Source organism: Micropterus dolomieu, linkage group LG03, assembly GCF_021292245.1.
Source record: "Micropterus dolomieu isolate WLL.071019.BEF.003 ecotype Adirondacks linkage group LG03, ASM2129224v1, whole genome shotgun sequence".
Classification (NCBI taxonomy): Eukaryota; Metazoa; Chordata; class Actinopteri; order Centrarchiformes; family Centrarchidae; genus Micropterus; species Micropterus dolomieu.
In genome coordinates, this window is record NC_060152.1 from 15,788,929 (window position 1) to 15,811,872 (window position 22,944).

Here is a 22,944-nt window from a genome sequence, read left to right on the forward strand (position 1 = left end):
ACGCAACCAGGAAGCCAGGGATCGAACCGCCGACCTTCCGATTAACAGCCAACCCGCTCTACCTCCTGAGCCACAGCCGCCCCCATTTGTTATATTTTTTTGTACAAATCCTGACTTTTGGCAAATATAGCAAGATCAGTATCTGTAAATTAAACCTTATAAAATTTACCACATATGCTGTTAGTTATATTAGTAGTTTAACTATCAAGTTTAATCAGGGGATTAATTCGTTTAGATACATACACATACTATATGTACACTATTGTTTTAAATATTGTTTTTCATCATACCAAGAGAACTTCATTTTGTCATTTAAATGTAGGTGCAATCAGACGTCTAATTCATTCTTTTTTTTTTATTATTCTGAAGCAAAAACCTCAATATATTAACCAAAAAAACAATGCAATTTTATTTCCTGTTGCAAACAATTTCACTTGTTGAAAATCAAACAAACACATACATACCATATACAATACCAATAGGCAAGGAATATATTGGAGAAAACTAAATAGTCATGTACATTTTGAGCAATAACTTCACTTCTAAAAAGGCCCCAGTGTTGTAAACGTTACAATAAGTACATTTAGTTCAATAAATACTGTTTAGATATGTACTGTCAGTGTGTTAGTAACACTAAGCAGAGGTAGTCATGTAAAAGTACTTCATGAAACTTAAATGTTTGTTAGTAATAGCATATTGGCCAGCAGAGATACATGAATATTAGGATATATTAAAAAAGTTTGTGTAAAACAATGTCATATTTAGACAAGTTATCTCTTAAATCACCAAGTACACACTCCCCCAAACAATTCTCCAAACTAATCACACACTCACACACACTCGTTGTGGCCTCTGCTTGCTGACAGTGCTTGGGTAAATCGTAGACTGGTGCGTTTGTATCATACTCCCAGTAGTAGGTGGCTGACATTGATTGACAGGAACAGTGCTGCACAAGAGGCATAAAAGAAAAGTGAACAGTGACAATACAGAAGGATGAAGAGCAGAGATGAGAACCAGCCACAAGCTTTCACACTGACATGTTCCATCAGATACGTTGCGCGTATAAAAATGTACCTTACCTGTTGTTTCTGTGTGCACTCTGGAGCCGTCAGTGCTGGTCACTTTACACGAAATATATGTTTTTCTGCCTTCCTTCTTATCCAGACAGGATTCAAGCAACACCGTGCTTCCCAGTGGGATGGGGCTATGGACAGGACAAGTGTTTGTTAAAGCAAGCGGACTATCGACGATAATAGTAATACAACATTAAAGACTTAGATTTGATTTGGGATCATCATTATTATTATTTTGATATTTGGGTTAAGGAGAGCACTCATTTATCATTGAAAAATTAGAAAACCAGAGCATTTTGGGCTGACATATCTGTGTGTGGTGTGTCGTGTGTCGTTACAACTACTACAAAGATTGCTGAACTGACTATTTAATTTGTGCATTATACACACATGTACACACACACACACACACAGACCCTGACAGCTCATCGCTCACCGTACCTGATTGAAATGAGATGATAAAATATACATCAGGGTGTAATATTAGTTATAAACACAAGGGTCTTCAAATATACAGAAAACTGTTGTTGATCATTATACTAACCAATTGAAAAGTTGCATTTCTGGTAAGGTATTTTACAACTTGGCGGATATTTAATATGTATAACAAAAAATATTTACACAACAAATCAACTGTTTCATGTCTATAAAAAAAATATTCTTCCTGTACCTGCGGTAGTTGATGTTGAGATTGGCAGTCATCACAGGTCCAGAGAGCAGAGTAGCGAGACTCCCTGTCACAGTATCAATCATAGTGGCTATCGCCCCCCCATGGACATGTCTGGAAACATACAAAATGTTAGACATCAAATCCAAAGTTTAAAAGCGTAGTTTTGTGAGTTCAGATTTAAAAACCTATTTTATGAAAAAATTCCTGTTTCAATTAATTTATTTGGCCTTTTTCGTGTTTATTGGAAAGCTGATTATACAGAGACAGGCACGAAATAAGGGGGGAGAGAGAGAGAGAGAGAGAGGTGTGATAAAGGTCCATGGCTTACATGTTGTGCGCATGCCTACTGAGGCGCCTCACACTTCATATTTCAGACCAAGACATAACATAACGATAAAATGTGCAAATGTTTTAAAAAGTAAAATTACTTTAGTGTTTACAGTGTGAGGTACATACAAATATTTTAAGATAACAAGCACATACATTTATACACAAACTTGTATAACATCAACAGTTATCTTACCCTGGTGGCCCCTCCAGTAGATGTCCTGCCTGGAAAATGCACACACACTTCTGCTCCTCACTGTTAACAAACAAAACATACTCAAATGCTGCCCCGGGGTCTCTCATGTTCCGGGTAAAAAGACGAGCTTTTGACTGGATCATTTTACTAAGATACACTCCACCTGATGGGAAAAACACACAAGTCACTTGACAGAGCATCCCAGGAGAAAAAAAAAAGAAATAAAAACAGGTGCAGGTTGTAGGGTAGCAAACATTTATATTTAAAGATTTAATATTTCTAAATGTATAGTAATTCATGATACAAATCACAATCTGAGATTATCACATCCAGAAGTCAAATCAGTGTACATATATGTATATATGCATTTCTTTTTGTACCAACAAGGAATTGGACAATTAATATGAGGATATTTTAAAATAAAAAGCAAACTGGTTAATACAATATGTGAGTACTGTCTTAAGTGTCATAATAGCTACGTCTTCAGTTGCACAAACACCATCAAGCTGTTTCACTGGAACCAGCAATAACATTTTTTGCCACTTGGGAGCAGTGCTCATTTAAGTTCATAATCTTATTTAGGGGTTGTACCAGAACACGTTTACATGGTTTGATTTTCACAAAACACCATATTTTTTTGTCATACTGCACATTGCTGCAGCTCCTCTTTTCACCCTGTGTTGAACACTGTTTTAGCTGTAAAGTGACGCATCTTGTCTCTAAATGATCTTTGTTGGGAGAGAAGGGTGGGCCAATGAGAAGCCAGTAAACAGCTTCTCAGCTGTACATGTTGCCTGGCAACATGGACTGGAGCAAGAGTTTCAGAGTGGTGAGTTACTAATCTGTAACAAAAGTATCTTTCATCCATAAAGTTTTAACTGAGCTCTGTCTCTACATCACTGTAACAACTTTATGTCCATTGACTGCCTGGAGGGTAGCTAGTGTTTAGAAGGGAGAGGAGAGGTGTGTGCTGCAGCTGAGTGTTTTTGGAAACGGCTGGACTACAAACGAGCTGTTTTCAAGCAGTTCAGAGCAGTGTTTTCTGTGGGAGATGGGAACTCCCTTTGGGCTGGACTTTGGGCTTTTTCACTTTGCAAACCTATTACATGCCCAAAAAAGGTATATAACTCAATAAAGGAGAGGGGAAAATCCAAAAGGCATAATACCACCTCTTTAACGTGATGCTGGTTAGAAATTGTGTCCGACTTTCGCCGGCTCTGCAAAACGTCACCATGACACATGACATTAAAACCTCGTGGGAGCAAGGTGGCTGCAGTTGCTTTTCTCCAGCTGCACAAAGTTTGAACCACCTTTTGCTTGATCTCGCAACATTTTTCTTTGCAAACGCCGCGAGATTAGTCATTGATCTCAGCTCACAGTAAGCTCACGCAGGTAGAATGTGTCCGACTAGACGGTGCCGTTTTTATCCCCCGCCCCTGGAGTCGCCTGCAGCTCACATTATGCAGCATTCAGACCAAACGCAAATTTAATCCACGCAACGCTCTCCTTGCAGGGGTTTTATTGCTGGACAACTGCTGAGTGTTCACACATGACGCGATAATGTGACGAAACACAACTCACCATTACTAAAGCTGTATGAACCCAAAGTAAACATTTTGCTGTGATTAAATAGCAATAAACGGATTAAATTGATGCTGAAATAACTACAATATGATGCCGATTTGTTAAACATATCAATTCATTCTTTGCCAGGTCTGTCAGCAAGACAGCAGGACAACAACTTCTAAAATGTTTGTTTTCTGAATGGAGTTCGGATCGATCGGGGCTATTCTATGCTAACTTGGTCACAGTAAAGTACAACGATAGCTGGAATAAAGTAACGGACACATGTTTTCTGAACTCAGGTAGTTCAACTTCCTCGCTTTCTTTTCTCCCAGCAATGTCCAGTTTTGTCTGGTTTTTATATAAATATGAAGTAGTAGTCTAACAGAGCTCTGGGTGCTAAACGACGCTAACAACAACAGTGGAACCGGATGTGCTCGGAAGCTCACTGCTGAGAAGCTCCAGTGAAGATAAATCATCGTTGTAATCCCAAAAACTAAAGTAAAAAGCTAATTTAATAAAAGCAGTTTACTCCTCTGGCGAGTAAATGGCGTAGTTGTAAATGGCGTAGTTGTCAGAGCATAATCCAGACTTACTACGGGTGTTTATTTGTCCAAAAGCTGCAGCGCTGCTCCCTGCTCCTCTCCCCCATGTTTAGCAGCTCTCCATCGGCCAGCAGATTTTTAATCTTCCGCTCTGTGTGGCCCTCTGCACACATCGCTCTGAAGCCATCGGTGACATACGGACAATCTCAACGCTGATAGGCTATCGCGACTCAGCGTCATGTGACTTTCTCGCTTGAGTTGAAAATATTTAACTCACGCGAATTCCTTTGCGTTGCCTTCGCTTTGCCTTTGCGTCGCTGGCCGGACAGCTAAATGAACTGAAACTCACTATGCATCTCTGACCAGTTGTTCCAAGTTTACAAAAAATAGTAGTTGTCTATTCACACCCTCAAACCAGTCCTGATCAAACTGTGCCCTAGAACATAAGGCACAAAATAAATGGATATTTTGTTAAAATACAAAAGAAACAAAATAAATGCAGATTCATCTTGTGCTTGACCGCTGCATTATGGCCAAAATCTCACAAACCAAACAAGCAGGAAGACAAACAAAAACATCACAGTCTGCACTTTTACCTGTAGCATATTTGAGGAGGCGATTGTAGCTTGGCAGTCTCCTCCATGGCCCTTCCTGTTTCTCTCCCCCCTCTGTCTCCACCTCACACAGACTGTTATAATGCTCATACAACCGCATCATTTCTGGGCCCCATGAGGAGTTCGGCAAGCTGAAGTCCCGTGGCTTGAAGGAGAAGGCCGATGGATTCTACTTTTACAAAGATAATAATGTTCAGCTTTGATTTGGCACTGTGTGGTAGAAAATTACTGCACATGTATGTACACTGCTGAATCAGTTCAGTTCAATGTCCTTTATTGGCATAAATGTTTAATTTAAACAGTGTTGCTAAAGCAGTTTCAAAATCTAAAAATTTACATTTGAATAAGACATAAGATTAATTCAATCAAATCCATTAAATTTAGCTGATATAAATTATAAAAACAAAATAAATACATTTACGACATAAACTACCAGTAAAAGTGAACAAGATTTAACCTTCCATGCAGCAAAGGTTAAGTGCAACAGTTGGCTCAGTCACTTGCTGTCCCTCAGGTTGTGACACATACTTGGGGGCAAGGTTTGCATTATGTCCTTCTCCTATGATTATTCTTTATTTAGTGTTACCTTCAAGTTTAAAATCTGCCATTAATAGATGAAAATTCTCAAAATTTCTCTATTAAGCTTCTGTATTTTGTCTCCCAAAGCATTTTTTTAAGTGGTAATTTGGTTCACTCTAACTGGTGTTTGTAAAGCAGCGCTGGCTTGAGAAAGGTGTGTGTGACATGTTGCAGGATTTGTTAGTCTCAGGATTAGCTGGCATAAGGGACTATTTCTTGGGTTTTAAGAGCCTTGAATTGGAGGGAGTCTTGGGGACTTGATCTGAGGTGCATCAAAAAATTCAGTGCTGTTTTTTTGGGTATCTATTATCAGTGGAAACCGCCCTAATTCTGCCCTACATGCATTTGTAGGAGACTTTATTTGAATGTGTAGGATGTTTCTTAAGAATTCAGCTTGTAGAGCAAATATGGGATGTTTCTCCCATCATTGTTACACTGTTACAATAAATCGACTGTTGAATAATTCAAATGGGCATTGCAACATTTGACGTCAGAGAAGGTTCAGACTATCCAGTTGTAAAGACTAGAAGACCTTGGGGTGTCTCAATTTTTTTGAGAAGTACTTGTTTAGAGAAAACAAGATAGTTCCGAAGGGCCATACACAGCCCTCTTTATGTTCCTGTTTTCTTGGGTATATTTAACCTATTAGGAGTGTTTTTAATCAAGCATCACACTGTCAGAGAGGTTTTAATTTCACTACAATGGGTTTCTAATATTCTTCCTCCTCATGTTTATAAATGGGTTGTTCTAAACATTTGAAAACACCTCTCAATATAATGTAGTCCAGTTCAATACCACTGCAAACTACAACCTCAATAATAAACACTTACCCAATAAAAGTAACAATTAAGACAGACTATTGGTCAAATGTTTTAGAACACCTCAATTTTATAGTTTTTATTGAAATATAGTTTAAATCCAGTAAAAAAAAACTTAAATGGTACGTAAGCCGCAAATTGCCAAAGTTAAAAATAATTTTTACATCACCAAAACAGACATTTTCAGAGATATAAAATTAAAAATTAAATGAAGGAGTTTTGTTCATTGTTTTGTTAATACATCAAAAGAAGCTTTATTTGCACAATATTGCAACTAAAAAGGCAATTAATTAAGGAAGGTTGATCAGTTCCAATGTTTTTTTTTTTTATTTAACCTTTATTTTATCAGTGGAGAAGATCCACTGAGATAAAATCTCTTATCCAAGGGGGGCCCTGGCCAAGAAAGGCAGCAGGACAGCAAGTCCGTCAGTACAGTTATCAGACGACAACAATACAATCAAAACATCTACCATTTTACCTATACAGATAAGCATCAGTAGCAGCACACACAAAAAAAAAAACACAGTACATTATGATGTCTTCATGCAGGTAAAATACACTAATGGAGTGCTTGCTCATTTAAAACCTTTACATTCAAAATAAATTTAATTGGGAATTTTATTTTTGACAATGTCTCAGTTTTAAAGTTTGGCAGTTTGCTGCTTACTTGTTTATCATTTAAGATTTTTCACTGGAGTTGAACTACTTATATTTCAATAAAAACTAGAAAAAATTGGCTTATCTAAAACTTTTGACCAGTGGGCCTATAATGTCAATATTGCAACATAAAATTAAATATGCTGTGATATAGAATTCTATGTATGTTGCCCAGCCCTTATCATTCCATTCATAAAAAATTTATCAAAAGACTAAATAATATATTGATTGCAAAATAGCCCAGCTACAATTAAATTTAAAGGCTTAAAATGAACATTTTCATTTCAGGGCTGCATAATTACGCATAGACGTTTTTTTTTTTGTTTGTGACCATATTGACTTGACTATTATATTTTCAGTTCTCCTGTTTATATAGGAATGCGCTTAACACACCAGTGCCTGACATTGCATCACACAGGCTAACTATACCCACCACTGAACTGAGAAACATCTGGAAGGAGAACCCAGATGAAACCCCCACTCATTTCAAGCCCCTTTCTTTAAAACAGCTGATGTTACCTACCACCACCGTCCGTACAAAGCTGGTCCTGAATGAAACGCTGGCAGGCGGATGGCTGCTGAGTTGAGTCTGTATGGATGAGCGTGAGCCGAGGCGTTGAAAGCCCTTGAATATTCGACCGAAGCTCCTTGCCATCTGTACGCTGTTTCAGCTGAGGAGGATGGTGGCAAGCTGGCACAGACTCTGACAGACCTGCCTGTATTTTGATGTACCTTAATGTTAATTACATATATGTAAACGCCGGTAACTGTTGTTATGAGTCTTCTGCCAAACGCATTTCCTAGCTAACGTTAGCTAGCGCCGGAACAAAGTAGCTACTATCGTTGCTGTAAACACTGAGCTGCTTTCTAATACACCGTAAACATGTTTAGGGTTATATTTTAATTGAGTATCACACCATATTTGTGTGACGCTATCTCAACAGGCCCTGCTGTGGCTGTAACACACTGCGGTTGTTTTACCGGTGACTTTCATGTGTCATCCGATCAGCGCCGCATGTCAACTTCCGGCATCGTCATTTAGGTCACATGGTGTACGCATTGAACTGTGATTGGCCCATATTCTCTTTCATGATTTTGTTTTTCAGGTTTCTAGATAATGATAATGAACAGCAATTCTGAACTATCTTTACAGTTTGCTCATCACTAAAGCTCTGAAGACATATGATATCTCAACAGTAACGTTAAAATTAATTATTCTATTTTAGATTTTTTTCATATCTGTCTGCCCGTGGATATACTGTAGTGTATGTATTTTATTTCCCCATATATGTCTACGGAGTTCACTTCCTCAATCGTCTTCAGACTACACTTTTTTAATGCTGTGACACAAAATACTCAAACTCAACCACCACCAAAACTCTATTTACAGACTATTTTGCATGGGTACATAGTATTTTACATAAAAACTGCTAACATTCAAACCCATAACATAACACAGGATTTCTGTAAATGATACTACATCCACTAAATACAACCCTGTGAAGGAATTACTTTCTTCATCGAGGAGGAAAGTTAATGACCACAATACACATCATCAGATGCCCATCTTTAGTGGATGATGGAAGATTGTGATGGATGGATCAGATCAGGCACGCAAAAAGATTATTACCCAGGTGAGTAGGCCTAAGTTGTGATGTGGATGAAAACTTGCAGCCAAATGCAGAAGACAGGGATGACCAGCACTGCTGAGCAGAAATATCTATCCTCTACATCAGGGCTCCTCAACGACTTCTGCTCAAGGGATAGACTTTCTCTAAGCAGATGCCGCAAGCCCGGACATTAAAAAAGTTTTTTATTTAGACTTAATTAGCATACTAGTGTTTAAAATTTTCAATTTTACAAACCAAATGTTTTTTTATTAGCATATATCACTGTGAACAGACTCCTAAAATATGGCAAATCCATACCGATATCTAGCCAAGGAGGCTCTTCACTGAGGAGTGGTGGTTAAAATCTGTCATTGTAAATATAACTGCAGTTCTTATTAGCAGGAAATATTAATCAAGTCAGTCTGCTATTCAGCCTATTTGTAACATTAATAGTGCATGTGTCACCTGTAGTTACGGTGGTAAAAGCAAATGCGGGTTAATAGGCCTACTATTAACCCACAGAAGTCTGGGGCAGCTAAAGAAATGATTTATATTTAGCTGTCTTCACACCGAAAGCGTATTTAATATTCGCCTCGCTTTACTCGCGCGAGTTTCACCGCTGGACATTTTGAGTGTTCACACACGCGCGTTTTAAGCGAATAAACACAGCCCGCGGATACTACAGCTATATGAACACAAAGTAAACACTTGGCTGCAATAGCAATAAACGAATCAAACTTATGCCGAGATAACTACAATATGATGCCGTTTTGTTAGACATATGAATTCATACTTTGTCAGGTCTGTCAGCAGGACGACAACTTTTAAAATACGTGTTTTCTAAATGGAGTTCGGATTGATCAGGGCTATGCTATGCTAACCTGTTCGGAATAAAGTTACAGACACACATTTTCTAAACAAGGTAGTTCAACTTCCTCGCTTTCTTTTCTCCAAGTAATGTCCAGCTTTGTCCGTTTTTTATACAAAAAAGAAGTAGTAGTCCAGCAGAACTCTGGTGCCATCCGACACTAACAACAACAGTGTAACCGTATGTGCACGGAAACTAGCTGCCAAGAAGCGCGAGTGAAAATAAATCAAGTTGTAATTCCAAAAACTAAAGTAAAAAGCTAATTTAATAAAACCAGTTAACTCTGACCTCCTCCCGCTGGTAAACGGCGTAGTTGTCAGAGCAGAATCCAGACTACTACGGGTGTTTATTTGTCCGAAAGCTGCAGCACTACTCCCCGTCCACTTCCCCGTTCTTTAGCAGCTCCCCGTCGGCCAGTGGATTGTCATTACACCGCTCGCCTGGTCCTCTCCAAGCAACGCTCCGAAGCCGCCGGTGACGTTTGGACAATTTCACGGCTGATAGGCTTTCGCAACATCGCTCACGCGAATTTCTCGCCCAAGTTGAAAAATTTGAACTCGCGCGAACCAGCGAATTGCACGACAAACGCATCATTCGCGCTGCCCGGAGCAAATTCGCGTCTTTGCATTGACTTTGTATGTAATCAAGCCGCCCAAAACGTTGGATTTGCTTTCGGTGGGAACGCAACCTACAATATTTTTTTTTCATGAGTAGGCTACTTCAAAATAAAAGTCAACGCCAGTTAGATGCTTTTAATGTTAAGGTGCAGCAGTAGTAAATGTTCAGTTTGCATTAGCAGTAACGTGATAGAGCATTTTACTGTGAATTTCGCCACAGATGCACAGTATCTAATACTGCAATATTTTCATCAGTGGCCATTCTGCGGGCCGGATGTGGCCCGCGGGCCGCCAGTTGATGATCGCTGCTCAACGTGTAACCTACAGTAAATACATACATGTTTGTTTTGCTTTGCATGTCTTTAGAGGAAAATACCCACTGAAGCATATTCCAGCATTTGATTAATTTCTGTGACATACAGGCCTACTGTAAGATAGCACAATCCATGCAGTAAATAGGTGCCATTCTTTTTGTTGTAAAAGTTGACATAAACCAAAAATAGAAGTACAAAAAATTTTTTTGTAAAGAATAGTCACTTTGAAGACAATGATGATTCATATTGTAATGTGAGTTGTTACTGGGTTTTTCTGACAGCATTTTCTTAGACATGTAGCCTATAGGTTACATCAGTGCAGTTGGGATGTCAGATTAACTGTTGTGCTGAGCTGCATGATGGTAAAGAGAACTGTGTGAAGACTTTTAAAAAGACTCAAACCAGACAGACTGGTTGCACCAAGAACCAAAGCTGAAGAGGTAAGATTGGAAATGGGAGCTTAACTATGCATAATATGTAGCTATTATTTATGATTGAAAAAAATGCACTAGGGGGAGGTAGAGGAACACACTACTTAACAGTTATCATTTGGTTTCTGATGATAGATTGAGTAACATCACCTGTGTCAAATGTCTGCAAATTACATTTGTTTTCCTCAGTTTAAAGTAGGTTATAGCCCTGCAATATAAGCAGCCCTCTAAATCAGGAGAGTACACCAGAAAAAATAATAAAATAAAAATCACCCTGGCAACAATTCATCATGTAAAAACCAGGTACCATTTTAGATTATTCTGACTTTAATAATTATGTTTATGCTCCAACAAGACCTCAAAGATTAAACAGATGCTCAGGCACCTTTGTGGATGCTGGAAGTAAAACAGGATTCCCCCGGGGGCAAAGCAACCAAAACATATAGCCTGGTCAGACAGGCTGGGGTTCAGGTACTACACAATGTATTGTCATTTATTTGTAAAAGCTGTCAACACAAGTATCAGTCAAAGTCTCCACTACTTATGTATGTGCCATTTGTTGAATGCATGTACTGACCTTTACATAGTGTTTACTTTCTCATAACAAGCAGAGATGTAACCACATTAGTAATATTATAAAAAGTATAGTGGTATGCATGGCATGCTTCTTTTTATAAAAAGCTCACAGTCAATGTTGAGTTCTTCTGAGTTGACTTTATTGTTGAGCTTCTGGGATTCCACACAGCTTCCTGCAAAATTAACAAAACACAATGTTAATTGGTGTGTCCTGTCATGATACGGTTCCCTTGTGTCTTTACTTGCCATGAGTCTGTTATGTGGTTCTGCTCTGTCATGAGATAGGTTTATACTGTTTAAACGGCAATGCCTGGGGTGTACTGTACTGCTCTATAGCTGACCCTCTTATTTTGAGGATGCAAGTAGGAGTATCAAAATCTTACCTTGCTTCCTCCTTGGTTGTATCTGCAAAGGCACAAATAGCTTTATCTCTATCCAAAATCTGTTGTTTCAAGCTCTGAATTTCCTCCCCAGACGTCTTTTTAGCATTTTCATGATCAGCTGAGGAAAAAAATAACAAAGAGAAACATGTTATTCCAGAGTGAGACTTTCCATTTTTAAAACACTATAAATTAGTGATTTTAGGTGGAAAAGAAATAAAGGCTTTGTCAATTATTGAGGCGCTAATATGTTACTGACAGCTACTACCTTTGCTAAACGCAGAGTGATATCAGCTAAAATAAGCAGTGTGCAGATCAGTGACTGAAACCAATGGCAGTCTGCCTGGAGCCCTGTAGTGCTCTTCCATCTAGTTCCACTGGTTTCTAATAGTCAAAGTTTAAATTGAATAAAGAGTCAGTCATCCCATGATATCTTGGTAGCTGCATTTTTCAGGGGCCTGTATAAACAATCCAAGACTGACAAATCTCAGCAGCTCCAAACCATCCTGAAAACCTGATTAAATGGTGTGTACAGGCACATTGTCACATTCTCTTTTCTGGTTTTGGATTTGAATGAATGATATAGTACAGAAGCATGATTCTATCTGCCCGTCACCAGAACACAGGTAAAACCAAAAAGCTGTATTACCTGTGAGCTTAGCTAAGGCCTCTGCCTTTTCTGCATTCTTCTTCTCAGCAGCCACCTAGCAAGGACACAGGTGAAAATATTTGTCAGCAGTTTGATTACTGCATTAGAAGGAAACAAAAATAGGCTCACTAGAAACATAAATTAAATATTTGGATGGAACAGAATACTGTGGTACAGGTTGATCCTGACATAGTGAATATTAGACATCATGTGCATCCTGAAGAGTGATACTCTTTTGTACATAATGTTATGCTTGTAGCTTGTGCAGCAGTGTGTGCATACAGTAAAAAACACGACTTGTGAGGAAACTGCAGGTGTGTGTTGCTTGCCTTCTCTGTGTTACAGGTCTGTAGACTTGTATCAAGCTCTTGTGTTGATTTTTCGGTGGCTACTCTCGTCTTCTTCAGCTCACCGATCTTGGTGTTGACGGACGCCAGCTTTGCCTTCATCTCGTTGAGTGCGTTTTTTACTTGGACGATGGCTTCCTCTTTCGTCTTGACCTCCGCCGAGTTCTGCATCGTGCGGGTTTTCAAATTACGCAGGTTCAACTCCTGGCGTAGGGTCTGGTAAATCATTACAGCCATCACAGCCACACACAGAACGGCTAAAGCAACCGAGAGCTTCATCCTGGTTGAAACGAGGAAAGACTGGATCAACTGGCGGAGACTACTACCTGCCACCTGTTGCTCGTTTACGCGTCTTCTTCAGCTCCGACTCTCTGCACTGTACTTGAAACCTGCTCTACCTGCTCTGCTGACTGGGCGTGGCAAACCACCTTTTCCTCTTCAGACTCTCTCAGTAGGCACGTATTCATTTATATCTTGAAAGCATGCGGGTCATGTTGTTGTCCCTGAATATCCTATAATGCAGTCTTGTGGTTTTAGTAATAATGATGAAATAAGCAACGCGATATTTGTGTGATTTTGGCAAAATACCATATCCCCAAATAGACACACTCAAAACCTTTATTCTTGTAAAGCATTGGTGGAATTTAACAGTGCATTTGCACAAGCTCCTCCTTAAATAAATAAAAGGCTGATAAAAGGAATGATATGTGCTATTATTTATTATGAAAACTTTCTGATAGGCATACTGTTTCTCTAAACAGATGTAATGGCAGAAAATAGTTTCTCCTTACATCTATTCTTTCGTGCATGTTGGCTACTTCTATTATTATGACTATTATTGTTATGTCTTATGTAGCCTGTATACATGGTTTCTATCCTTAATCTTTTCTTATTATTATACTCATTATATTAATTTGTCCACATATGTAGGGTTTAGGCCAGAGCTATGAGATTATTTTATTGTTTTCCTCTCTTGCCGTTCTTCTCCTCACCTTGAATGTTCATTCAAGGCCGGGAGAGGATCTATGTTCCCCAAAACATAGAAACCTGGACTGTCTAAATGATTATGCATCCCTTTATTCGGGGCCAGACGCTGCCCTAGGCGGCATGTCTCTGGACCAGCTGTTCTTCTGTAGTACTTCTCTCTTATTAAAAAATTCTGCAAAGACAACTGTTTGTTGTAACTCAATTGTTTGCTCAGTCCCTCACCATCGATATACAATTTCCAGGACAATGAAAACCTGCCAAGTGCTGCCCTGAATCCATTTTTAAGATAGGCCTATTGTACTTTTCTTGAGTAAGATATCCATTACATTTCAGAGGGAAATTTTGTAGGCCTACCTTTTACTCCACTATTAATTTGTCAGCTTCAGTTAATTTACGCGGTGACATTTTAACATGCTGTTTAATTTGATACACTCATTATAACATTCTAATAATATAAAATATATAATAGCATACTATAATACTCAAAGGGGGGTCATTATGCACAAGTAATATTTTGAAAGCACGACTTTTACTTATAATCTGAGTACTTCTTTCACCACTATGTGTAAGTAAAATGTATCAGGACTTTGTTATCAGCTACCATTTTGTCTTCCGTGTCTACATAGGCCTACAGATATCAAACTCATAGGTTAGCCAGCTTATCTATAATCAGATTTTACTTGTTTATAAGGTAATGCACTCTGATCAAGGAGATCAGAAGAGGCCGACCTGCCTGTCCTCAGAAGCCATGCAGGAGGAGGGCGTGTTTTAAATGACTGACTGGGGGTTAAACAGCTCAGACCCAACATCCCAAAGCGCAGGTGAGTCAGCCTCCTTGGTGGATTGATTTGAATACGGCAAACGTAGAGAGGTTCAGCCAGGCGACTGTAGGAAGCATTATAGCGACCCATCATCAAGGACAAACACCAAACCTCACACAGAATTACGACTCCCACAAAACATGAAGGTGGCATTGTTTCTGCCAGTGACAATAGTCGTTACTGTCGCTTTGGTGGGGATCATGAAAATCCGGAAAAAGGAGCACGACAAAGAAGATAAACGGAACAAATTTCAGGATATCAAGTTGCGGGTGACTTTCGATGTACTGGGAGAGTATCGGAGCGAGCAGGAACTTCTGGAGAACTTGCTAGGCAAGACCCAAGAAGAGCAAAGTGCGCTGGAGCAAGAAGTGAACAGGCTCTGGACCAAAGTAGATGCGGCAAAGGCTCAAGTGGACATCTGCCTGGGAGGCAAGGTGGGGAGAAAATGAAAGATGCAAGAAGTGAGACTATGCATAGTGATATAATTGGGAAACTTGTGTTGGATTTGATTTCCACAGAAAGAAAAGTGTGTGCTTAAAGGGAAATTAAATCATTCAGAACTGAAAGAGGAGCAGGAATTTGAGGAAGGAGGAGGAGTTAAATATAGCAGCCACATGAACGCCTTTATAAACTTTTTAAACAAAATGCATCAATGCCTTTTATAAACTTTGTAAAGTAATCTCTTTAGGCTATGTGGGACAACATCTGATTTCAATCGTGTCAAGTGTATGCAAGAGCCAGAGAACACGCATAACAGGTTTCACCTGGTAAGGAAATACTAGCATGATCAGCACCATCAGCAGTTTAGTCTAGCACTGTCAGAGCAAGGCATAGGCCTATAGGGACAGACTCCAGCAGTATGAATTGTAAACTATTTATTGTTTAAATAAATTAATCTGTGTGGATAGGCTACAGGAGAGGCCCTAGCCTGGGGTCAAAGGCCAAAGTCCTTGTTTTCATACCCCCTCATTTCTCCCACTGCCAATAGGCTACAGACATCACAGTGGATGTTGCTTTAAGATTTTTATACATTTAATAAATATTTGTATAAAAAACAAATTTATTCTAAATGAGAAATTTGATCCACCCCCTCCTGCTGCTGTACTAAAATGTGTTGTTTTTGGTCTTACTTTTACTTCTTAAAAGAGCAATAAATGCATAAAAAAAGTACACCACTAAAGCAAATGTTCCACTACTGTGTCAAGTAACTAGTGGACCAACACTCACATGATTAAGGAGAAAGAGGGGACAGTCTGAACGGTATTGCACTGGAGCTCTGTTTGGTTTGTTCATGTAGAATCAGAATTTGCATTTACATACCTATCATTGTCACCCATTTACTGCCTTCCTGTCTTTTCAAAGTTGATCTAGTGGCTTCACAGTGGATTAAGGTGATTCCTCAGTGTTGCTCAGAGCATTTAAGGAAAATAGCAACCTAAAAAGAATATGTAAGGGCACAGGAACTGGGTTAAAAATGTATCAACAAGATAAGGTAGGACAAATGATCTTGTGCTGCCAAATAAGGGGAACATGTGTTCAAAGAGAAAGAATATGAAATAGATCCTTATTCTTGTTAACATAACACTGTGTTGTTTGCATATCAAATTATTTGTCATGACAGTGTGTTCATACTGCCTCACTGTTGAAGATGTATGCAGGGTGTTAATCTGTGTAGGGAGGATTTTTCTAACAAACTGAGGGTTGTGTTGCTGAGATTCTCTTTTTCTCTTGCAGAAATCTGCAAATGACGCACTGGCTGCAGCAGAGACCAAATTCAGTAATCTCCAAGGTAGGTCCCATTTCATGGGCATCAGTGCCAAGAGTGGTCAGATATTTAATGGAGAGAAGAAATAAAGCAACCTGTCCCTTTTTTACTGAGCATGTGCATTTTAGTTTTCTCTTCCAGTTTGGTGGTCTTTACATTGCTTTAGATTTGCTAAACATTTAAAATTCCTCATGTTGTATGATCATACTTCCAGCTGAACATGGGAAGGAAAAGACCAACTGGGAAACAGAAGTGTCAGCACTTAAACAGCAACTAACAACCCGGAGCTCAGTGTGTAACTTTTTGAAAACAGGATCCTCATCAGCAAGGTAGGGTTTACTGGACTTGAAAAACAATTTCTCCAGAGTGCACTCAAATATCCATAATGAGATTAGTCGCCGGCCGATATGGGTCTTTCAATTGCCGATACTGATATTTAGTGAGCAGGATGGCTGATGGTCAATATATAATGCTGATGTCAAAACAAAGAAAAGTCATGTATAATTCCATTATTCCATTCAGAGTACACTTTAATAAACAATTTAACGCTAGCCAGAAAGCCTTGTGAGTGCTGGTATTGGCCGATGCAGATTATTTTATTAATAGGCCAACCAATTAATCTGTCTATCACCAAATGAGATCTGGTCATTCACTACATTTGCTATGTTGAACTTTCTCTTAAAGCAAGTTGTGTGGCGATGAATTGATCAAGGCCCAAGAGGAACCAAAGGCAGAGGCCCCCAAACAAGAGAAACCAAAGGCAGAGGCCCCCAAACAAGAGGAGCCAAAGGCAGAGGCCCCTAAACAAGAGGAACCAAAGGCAGAGGCCCCCAAACAAGAGGAGCCAAAAGCAGAGGCCCCTAAACAAGAGGAGCCAAAGGCAGAGGCCCCGAAACAAGAGGAGCCAAAGGCAGAGGCCCCGAAACAAGAGGAGCCAAAGGCAGAGGCCCCGAAACAAGAGGAGCCAAAGGCAGAGGCCCCGAAACAAGAGGAGCCTAAAGCAGAAGCCCCTAAGAAGAGATGAGGTATTACAACCTGTGTTATCCGCTCCACAACACTTCATCTATTTAAAGAACACAGTTTTTGATACTTTGCAACCAGGTTCCAGCTTAACTGGCTTTATGTTACATGTGGTGCAGGTAGGAAACTGAAGGAGGACTACTTAGATTTTTCCGTTGCTAAGTGGGATGTTAATGAATTTTCAATCTGTTATTTATTTGTATGCAAATACTTTGTGCTGGCAAGATTCCCTCACATTTGTTTTAACTGAGAGGCAATGAGAAGGTAGAGGAGTGATGTGAATGGACTTAAAAGGTCATGCTGTAGATTCATGTGAAATTTATAGCTTCTCTGCTTCATGTTGTATGTCGCTTGATTTCTCACTCTGCAGCAACAATGTTTGTCTGCCATTATTCCGTTTGGATTAATGGCACAAAGAAAATAAATACAATAAAAACTGTGGAAAAAATGTGGTTTTAAAAAGGAAGGGTTTTATGTTTACAGTATCTTGTAAATAATGTATATCACACATCATCCTCACCCAAATGCACTCAAGGTATCAAAATTATGCAGAATGGCCCTTTCCAATGTATTGTGTTATCAAAGTACTATAACATTAATGTGCAACCAGGAATTTAATGTTGTCCTTGGAGATGTATATACTATTGTGTAGTTAAATCTATAAAAACTCTGCAAATTAACTAGTAAGTATTGCTGCCAAATACAAATAATTGAGAAAAAAGTACAATATTTCCCTCTGATGTAGTGGAGTTGTATGAATTATCATGCAAATAAAGTAAAGTTCAAATAGAATTGTATTTTAGTACAGTACTTGAGTATGTATACTGACTTATGTATATATATGTGTATATATATCTTTCTGATGTTTTGACCCCTATTGGAATCTCTCACTATCCATGAGTGGCAACTCTCATCTGTGGAGCCAGTAAGTTATTGTAAACATTCTTGTAAGACTCAACCTTGCAAGATTCCCAAAGAAAACCAATCTGCTAGCCTGATGCCCAAGCTACTGTCTCTACCTTATCAGTCTAACTATTGCCTTCCTAACAAGGACACTTGCATGTGAGAAAAAACTAGAGCTGAAAGATCAGTGAACACACACTTGTAGGGTCAGCTAATGACTCTAAGCTAGACCTGTTTTACCTTTCCCTGTTACATCAATTAAGCCCCCTAAGAATATTTTTTAACAAGTTACATTCCACCACAATATACCACTACCACATCAAACTCTATTATACTGTACCAATATACAGTAATATCCTCACAATTGTAAACTGTGATGCCATCTCCATATTCAGAGTAGTAGTAGTATTATAGAGAAAATTACATCCACCATAGTACCCAGCTGAGATACTTGTAAAGAGTAAAATGCACAAATGATATAGCAAAATTAGAAATTTGTAGGGAAATTTGAATCTTTCACAAAAATAACCTTTGGAGAACCTTCTGGAAATGTTCCTAGAACCAACATACCCGCCGGAAACATGCCTGAACTGTTCTTTGAGAAAATCTACCAACCGAAAGCTCAGGCGTTGGAAGGTTATGTTTTTGCTCGGTAGTAAGTCTGGCATTACCACTGCGCACACAATGAACAGTGTGAATACACACATGATTCACTGTACAGTGTACCGTCAGGGTGTGGGGCTTAACAGACACATGGTTGTGAAATACTTTCTAACCAGTATCCTGGTTAAACAGGTAATGATTAATGTGTGCCAGCTGTGTTTGGGTGAGACACAGAGAGACATAGAAATGCTGAACACGTCGCATAGTGTGGTCACATGTCTTTATCACTAAAAAATTGCAGGTCTACTGTATGCTGAGCCAAATAGCAGGCTGTCATTATCCCCTTACAGTTTTTTGTATTTACACAGTATTGTGATGTCATATGTATGCAAATAAGGGACACTGGGAAATGCAAATAAATTCAGAACCAGGAAGAGAAAAATTATCTATATACATTCAACTTTTAGAGCCTTAAGTTTTCCTCACTTAGATAACTCTTCTACCTCCAACACTGAAAACATGGAGTTAGGTATTGAATAATCGTTGTTAACCTTGTCTGCCTCTCTCTTTCTTAGTGACCCTGCCTCAGGGTGTATGGGTGTGTGTGTGTGTGTGACAGAGAGATGGGCACTGACTACTCTGTCACTCTCTATAAATTTCACTCTGTTATCCTGGTGAAGCTCTGGCTATACAGTTTGTATTCTGCTCATCCTAAAGCTTTATGTATGTATGCATGTGTTTCTGTTGGAGTTTTCAATACTACGTTGTTCTATGTGTGACCTTATGTTTTAAACATAAATGCTAAAAATACAGAACAATATCGATCAGACAAAAAACTTGAAATGCACTTTTGTGTACTTGCATGCATTTCAATAAAAAAATGAAGCAAGTAAACAAGTTCAAGTTAGTGTTTATTGTAGAGTGATTGTGTTTCATTAGGGTAAACAGGTGTGTATTTTATTTTGTCTACCTCCATTAGCTTTATTTATTCAATCATATATAAATAATTTTGGAAATACGTATTGTCTAATAATGGGAATATTTTGATATTACCTTGATGAGACACGTAATTTGTTTGCATTTGTGATCATTTTGTTATGTGATGTATTGATGTAATCTCCAGGTGTTATCAGTGTGTTTTTATTAAGAGAATAGCCTTTTCGCAAATTCAAAAATTCAAATTTTGACAATAACCTTTTCTATTCTGTGACCATTTTCACCCATCTTCAGTAGCACCTTATGCTCCCTGCATTCACCCCATGTGAAAAGGAAATGGATTTTCCCCTTTTTCAAATAGTCAAATCAGATTATGATATTTTATAGAATTTGATGTTTAATTCTGCAACCTTACATTCAATAAGATGTCACCTTAATGTAGACTATTTTCAGATAAATCCACATTAAGTCATGCTCCAACAACAGTATCCTTTTAATCAAACGCTAACTTTCAAACTAACTTTGATGTGTTCATGAAGATGATGCTATTTTAACCTTTATGTGAGCAGAAAAAGCATAATAACTTTGAAGCCTAGAGTGAATCTGAGTTAAATGATTTTTCTCTGCATAGAGGAGGTGGCTAGGGCTTTAAAAATAAGAGTTAGACTGAATATAAATACTGTTTGGTCATTCAAATGATTCATTAAATTCACACATACAGTTCCTTTTTTAATAATTTCTCTTTTTTATTAACATATCTCTCACTTTGCCTCTCACTGCCCTCCATCTGTTGGAGATTAAAACACTCCCCCTAGGCTCACAATTAGGCAATCAGAGGGCCATCATTCCGCCCCAATAGGCCCACAAGGTCAGCGTCATACCAGGAGAGGATACAGAGACAACAGAGGGGAACATTCACTGAAAAACGAGGGCTGCTGTTCATGAAGTGTACTGTATTATCTGATATCTGTTCAAAATAATATGTTGTCTGCCACTGATGACAATGTTCGTAAAGGAAGGAATGACATTATTGTGGTATTTCTTAAAGAGTCAAATACTGAATGTCTTTATGAATCATATGCTGTAGTCTGGATACAAAGTAAATTCTCTTTCTCACATTGTACTTATTATGAGCTACACCTGATCTGCACATGCTTCTTGCTGTTTAAAAAATAAAATCCTGACTCACCCACAAGCGAAAGTGTTGTGCTCTTCATATCTGACCTGATGATGTGAAGTTAACATGTGTTTCAGTCCCACACTACAACCCCCAAACACACAGATGGATTGATAATACCATCAACAGTCTTTTTAACGACCAGAGGTCACCCTGACTCCCAGCGGTCACCTTGACCGCAGAGTTTGTCTTGATACTGCACCAATGTTATAAATCTAATATGATTAGTCAAATATTTTTTCTCACTGTTAAGTGACACTCTGAGGACAATTTAAAACATAAAAATGATTAAATCTTAAAATTAAGGTTTTGAATCTCAACACCAACAACAACCAACATGACCTAACTCGTACACAACAGGATTTGATATTATGTAGGTAAAAGTAGCAGTACTTCAAAACTGTAAGTGAAAGTCCATCCATCCATCCATCCATCCATCCATCCATCCATTGTCAACTGCTTATCCTGCATACAGGGTCGCGGGGGGCTGGAGCCAATCCCAGCTGACATTGGGCGAAAGGCGGCGTACACCCTGGACAGGTCACCAGTGCAAGTGAAAGTCCTGCATTCTAAAACATTATCTAGGTAGAAGTACTGAAGTATTAGCAGAAGCAGTGAAAGTACTCATTAGGGCAGCAATGACCACTCTCAGTGTTATATTATTATTGATTCATGACTGTGTAAGAAGCATTATGCTCTAGCTGGCTGACATAAGTTAACAGTTTTATATCTTTATGAACTGCTGGGTAGTTTGTTGTGTTTCAAACTAGTAACTGTAGCTGTCAAATAAATGTAGTGGAGTAAGAAGTACAGTATTTGCCTTTGAAATGTAATGTAGTATGCATAAGTAGCATAAAATAAATCTAGGTAATGTACATCAAAATTGTACTTTAGTGCATCACTTGAGTAAATGTTAAAAAAAATATAAAAGTCTTTGATGGGACAACTATGACATTTTTCAGTCAATTCTAGTTAGTTTTAGGATTGTAAATGAGGCATGAAAAAGCGTAGCCCTGCAGATCCAGGCACCCTGTCTGTGACAGACCGCCGTGTGTCAAGTGTAGATCAATTTCTCTAAAGGTAACAAGATCTCCTGACACCATACCAGCCTTCTGCTTTGGAAATCCTAAATTTAAGGACCGTCTTTCATACCATATTGAACAAATGTCCAATGAACTCATATTCTCTAACATTCTTGATGCAAACCCGCTGCACAATAACAAAAATTTCAAAACGTGCCTAAATATGGAGAATGCAGTTGTACAACTCCCACATGCAGATACTAATTAAAAATATGCTTATGCTTCTCCGTTCTTGGCACCAACCTTTTTCCTTTTTCCTTTCTCTTGAAAAGATATTTTGTAAATCCCTTCAATAAGGAAGTCATTTGAGATATCCCCTTGACGCCGATTGTCACAAATTCGCATCACACCTCTGCAAGCCAAGATAGCGCATGGATTCCCCCAAAGCCTGTTTGTGCATATTCGATACGTACCAGGGAACCTTTTGCAAGCACTCGCTTCTTGTTTATGCCTGCTAATTTGCATCATACCTACGTTATACCTGAATTTAAATCTGTTCTATGTTCTATAGACAAATTAACAATCTTCATTTAATTTAACATCAGCTTGAAAGCAAATGAAAACACTTTTGTTTTTTTGTTTATTTATGTAAAACAGTTCAGGCGTCATGGGGATATTTGAGATATCAGTCATTTGATATATTTGAATTGTTACAGGAAACATATCCATAATAAGATACAACCAGTGACTTAGTGAAGTGACCGCCATGTGTTCACGTTTGTCCTCCCTGCAGGCAATAGCTGAAAGTTATTTGATTTTGCATCTGTGATCCTGTGTGTGTGTGTGTGTGTGTGGGGGGGGGGGGGGGGGGGGGGC

General features: G+C 38.7%; 3 protein-coding genes across 3 annotated transcripts; 1 reads left to right on the forward strand and 2 right to left on the reverse strand.

Moving 5' to 3' along the window:
• Positions 1 to 340: 340 nt before the first annotated feature.
• them4 (thioesterase superfamily member 4) lies at positions 341 to 8,055 on the reverse strand. The gene is made up of 6 exons (XM_046045949.1): positions 7,566 to 8,055; positions 4,971 to 5,157; positions 2,267 to 2,429; positions 1,744 to 1,854; positions 1,080 to 1,204; positions 341 to 946 (listed from the first exon to the last, which is right to left on the reverse strand). Exons 1-6 carry the CDS (start codon positions 7,695 to 7,697, stop codon positions 900 to 902), a joined length of 765 nt encoding a protein of 254 aa, XP_045901905.1. The 5' UTR covers positions 7,698 to 8,055; the 3' UTR covers positions 341 to 899.
• Positions 8,056 to 11,348: 3,293 nt separating this feature from the next.
• On the reverse strand, positions 11,349 to 13,247 carry si:dkey-87o1.2 (uncharacterized protein LOC796684 homolog). The gene is made up of 4 exons (XM_046045616.1): positions 12,817 to 13,247; positions 12,488 to 12,542; positions 11,842 to 11,959; positions 11,349 to 11,631 (listed from the first exon to the last, which is right to left on the reverse strand). The coding sequence occupies exons 1-4, from the start codon at positions 13,111 to 13,113 to the stop codon at positions 11,598 to 11,600; spliced, it is 504 nt and encodes a 167-aa protein (XP_045901572.1). The 5' UTR covers positions 13,114 to 13,247; the 3' UTR covers positions 11,349 to 11,597.
• Positions 13,248 to 14,654: 1,407 nt separating this feature from the next.
• zgc:174935 (uncharacterized protein LOC796019 homolog) lies at positions 14,655 to 18,116 on the forward strand. The gene is made up of 4 exons (XM_046045749.1): positions 14,655 to 15,076; positions 16,377 to 16,431; positions 16,622 to 16,736; positions 17,092 to 18,116. Exons 1-4 carry the CDS (start codon positions 14,783 to 14,785, stop codon positions 17,429 to 17,431), a joined length of 804 nt encoding a protein of 267 aa, XP_045901705.1. The 5' UTR covers positions 14,655 to 14,782; the 3' UTR covers positions 17,432 to 18,116.
• Positions 18,117 to 22,944: the final 4,828 nt, after the last annotated feature.

Bases quoted from the DNA above. Each gene is read 5' to 3' on its own strand.
- zgc:174935 (XM_046045749.1), top strand. From the start codon at position 14,783: ATGAAGGTGGCATTGTTTCTGCCAGTGACAATAGTCGTTACTGTCGCT. The intron at 15,077-16,376 runs GTGGGGAGAAAA...TTTCTCTTGCAG, and splicing joins ACATCTGCCTGGGAGGCAAG to AAATCTGCAAATGACGCACT. The intron at 16,432-16,621 runs GTAGGTCCCATT...TCATACTTCCAG, and splicing joins CAAATTCAGTAATCTCCAAG to CTGAACATGGGAAGGAAAAG.
- si:dkey-87o1.2 (XM_046045616.1), bottom strand. From the start codon at position 13,113: ATGAAGCTCTCGGTTGCTTTAGCCGTTCTGTGTGTGGCTGTGATGGCT. The intron at 12,543-12,816 runs GCAAGCAACACA...TGTCCTTGCTAG, and splicing joins AGACCTGTAACACAGAGAAG to GTGGCTGCTGAGAAGAAGAA. The intron at 11,960-12,487 runs GTAATACAGCTT...TTTTTTCCTCAG, and splicing joins GGCCTTAGCTAAGCTCACAG to CTGATCATGAAAATGCTAAA.
- them4 (XM_046045949.1), bottom strand. From the start codon at position 7,697: ATGGCAAGGAGCTTCGGTCGAATATTCAAGGGCTTTCAACGCCTCGGC. The intron at 2,430-4,970 runs GTAAAAGTGCAG...TTTTCCCATCAG, and splicing joins CCTCCTCAAATATGCTACAG to GTGGAGTGTATCTTAGTAAA. The intron at 1,855-2,266 runs GTAAGATAACTG...GTATGTTTCCAG, and splicing joins CTACTGGAGGGGCCACCAGG to ACATGTCCATGGGGGGGCGA.